This window comes from Mesitornis unicolor, unplaced genomic scaffold (genome assembly GCF_000695765.1).
Source record: "Mesitornis unicolor isolate BGI_N332 unplaced genomic scaffold, ASM69576v1 scaffold47621, whole genome shotgun sequence".
Lineage (NCBI taxonomy): Eukaryota > Metazoa > Chordata > Aves > Mesitornithiformes > Mesitornithidae > Mesitornis > Mesitornis unicolor.
In genome coordinates this window covers 4214-7556 of record NW_010162669.1, presented here as the reverse complement: position 1 = coordinate 7556, position 3343 = coordinate 4214, and the positions used below count along the sequence as shown (strand labels likewise).

Here is a 3343-nt window from a genome sequence, read left to right as displayed (position 1 = left end):
ACATCTGAGGAACAAGGAAAGGTGGTGGAAGCGGAGCACAGGAGCAGTTCCCTCAGCAGCTGCTTTGGGTGAAGCTGCTCTTTTTGCTGTCGTAACAACCCCAAATGTTAAATATTAAATTATTTTGAGACAAACTAATTTATGCATGAAACGTCATCCCTGTGTTCTGTTAAGGACAGACCTGCCTCTAGCACCACGGTCTCCAGCAGCTTGGTGTGTGTTCTCCACGTGATGGTGAGAAAAGCTCCGATTTAGCCCCACTAAGGTACATCTGCAAGGATCGTTCCACTGGGGACTGTCAGGACCCTAATTTACTAATGATCAACGTTAAAATCACTTCTGCAGCACGGCAGCAAATGGTTCATGTAACAACAGTAACAGTTTAGGCAGCCACTGCATGTAGTATTTACCTAGCAAAGGTTTTTGGCTTGCCAAGAAGTAGGACATTTTCATTATGTAAAATTAGAGCAAGAAATCCAGACATTTAAATACAGGGTAAAGTTCAGCTTTTCATGTCAAGTAAAATCTGGCTGATGTCAAACACTAAATACACCAGGGATTGCTAAATTTATACCATATGTTCCATTTCTAATAATTCAGTAAGTCAGGTTTTCAAGCTAACGTTGAAATACATTGAGCACTTTTAATGATCTTAAATACCATGTGGCTTTATCAAATGCAGCCAGCGTCCCTGGGCTGTGACTAACATTTCAGCAAAGTAGGTTACAGGCCCATGGCAGAATTAACACCTTGAATTAAAAAAAGCCTAAGCTGCACTGCAGTTTTCTGAGCTCTGCATCCCGTTGCCTTCCCTACCGAATAGGATTTTTCTGGGGGGGAAAAAAGCCACTACCTTTTGTAGCTGAGAGGTTTATTCACATAGTGACGAGCCAAGAGTCACTTCCCAGTAGCGATGCTGGCCATGGTGGATTTGGCTGATTGATTTTTATGAGCTGAAGGATGATTTAAGAACCTTGGAGGATGCATTTCACCCTGCCCGGTACGTGGTGAAGGTGATCAGAAAGGATCCAGCTCTGCATCCGAGTCTGGTTCTGCATGTGGGAGAAGCACTTCCTTGAGAATTCCTGAGCAGTACGGTCCAAACACCTCCCTGTTGTAGTGGGTCACTCTTCCAAACCTGCACCCAACTTCCAGCAGCTCTTTGTGAATGACATCAAGGCCCTTTGCGAAATCTTTTTGGGAATTCTGTCCGTCAGAGGCAATGAAAAGGCTGAGGAAGGAAGGAATCCGCTGTTCTGTAGGGAGCAAAAGTATGAAAACGAAGAGGAAAATCAACAACCAACCTTTGCACAGAAATCACACAGAATCACAGAATCCCAGAGCGTTAGGGATTGGAAGGGACCTCCAAAGCTCATCCAGTCCAATCCCCCTGCCGGAGCAGGAACACCCAGATGAGGTTACACAGGAAGGCGTCCAGGCGGGTTTTGAATGTCTGCAGAGAAGGAGACTCCACAACCTCTCTGGGCAGCCTGGGCCAGGGCTCTGTCACCCTCACTGAGAAGAAGTTTCTTCTCCAATTGAAGTGGAACCTCCTGTGTTCCAGTTTGTGTCCGTTACCCCTTGTCCTATCATTGTTTGTCACCGAGAAGAGCCTGGCTCCATCCTCGTGACACTCACCCTTTAAAAAAGCACTCACCCTTCAAACCCAATGTTGAAGTGGAGCAGGTTGACAGTAAAGACTTTTCACCCACTCTGAGAGTTTTTGTACTGCGGTGAAGTGTCAAGCATCTCAGAAGCGTAATGGAAGACAGAACTTCAGAGCCCGGGATTTATCTCGCCTGCCACAGCAGCGTTTTGAAATGGAAATCGTTCAAGAAGCCTCTCTGGGGAGCACAGAGCTGAGCTTCAGCAACTCAGCTGCTTCAGAAGTTCTCGCTCTTGAAGCAAGTACGTGGAAAATGGTGATAGTGGCCAAGAGCACAGGCAAGACGTGGGTTTGATTTCTAGCCATGGAGCAGGGAAAGGCTGTCCAGTTCTGCAGCTTCTAATGCCACCCCATCGCTGAGTCACTGCCCAGGCTGTAGTTTATCGTGGTTTGGTTTTGACTATTAATTCAGCCTTCAGAATTACATTCAAAACAAAACAGCCTGCTCTGACATGGAAAGAATAAACCCAAATAAACAGTGTGGTGGAGTCCACCCGGGCTGGGAAGGATACTTAACTCGATGAAGCAGTGGGCAGGAAGAGCCTCACCTTATTTTCCTAGCTGATAAAAGCCAGTCTTCCATGTGGAAATAATCTTTCCTGTAGCGTACTCGCTGCCTGTGGCACCGCAATCTGATGCGGAATTAGCGTTCAGAGTACTAATAAAAGGTCAAAATAACCAGCTCTTATCCAAACCATTTGAATAAATATTTGGATGGAGCAGCATTATAGGGCAGCTGGTTAGCTGAATCCCAAGCAGTGCACTCCCAGGGGATAGATCTTATTTAAAGATGTTAGCGTGGTGCTTTACTACAGCCGGTGATTAAGCTCTCACTCTACATCCTAGCCTGAAGATTGCAACACTACCTAGGGACAGCTGTGGGCCTGTTTAGGCTTTTAGCAAGGAGGGGAGGATTTAAGAGGTTGTTTTTTTTTCAAAGCAATTACTCTTTGGGAGCATTTCAGGGTGGAACAGGAAAATCAAGGCAGCTTTCCTGTCCCTCCTCTCCTGTGCAGACTGCGTGGAGTGGCCAGACGCTGATCCCAGCTCCCCCCCTCGAGCAGTAGTTGTGCTCGGTGCAGGGAGCTGGCTTTGCTAGGACTGATCTTAGACCTGTCCTACAGGCTCCAGGGTCATTGGCCACAACTGAAGTTTAGGCTAAAGTGTCTTCAAGGCTGGGTTAGCCTTCAGCTCAGACACTCACCAAAGACACACCGGACTGCGTTGCCACCATCTGCGATGCTGTGTAACCCAGCTGTGAGTGCATCCTGGTGACCTCCTGGAGCACTTGGTCACTGAAGTCTTCCAATGTTTCTTGCTACCTAAAATCATACAAAGGTATGTCCATTCTGAATCGCATTGGTTGGGGAAGGGGTTTGCAGGCACAGAGCAAGGGGGGGAGGCTCTGCACGTGCCTGTGGAGTGTCAGCACAGGACAGCCAACGCTGAGCCACAGCCCTGGTGCCTACTGCAAGTGAAGCTTCCCTTCCCTGCTCTTTGGCGAGCAGGAAGCTGCCCTGTGGCAGACTCATATAAAACAGTGATCAGCACTACTTATTTTCCCCTCTAATCAAGTAGGGACTATTGCTTTAGAGAGTTAACTCCCAGCTAAAAGTGCTGACTGGCTTCCCCCACTCCTTGCAGTAGACTTGGCTGCTATTTGGACCTCAGCTCCTC

General features: G+C 47.6%; 1 protein-coding gene across 1 annotated transcript in view; it reads right to left on the bottom strand.

Moving 5' to 3' along the window:
- Positions 1–1017: 1017 nt before the first annotated feature.
- LOC104547850 (T-complex protein 11 homolog) overlaps positions 1018–3343 on the bottom strand; it is a gene marked incomplete at its 5' end in the record, with an annotated part of 6228 nt that continues 3902 nt past the window's right edge. Inside the window, 3 exon segments of the mRNA XM_010193693.1 lie at positions 1018–1256; positions 2871–2910; positions 2913–2988. Coding sequence (XP_010191995.1) covers positions 1018–1256; positions 2871–2910; positions 2913–2988 — 355 coding nt within the window.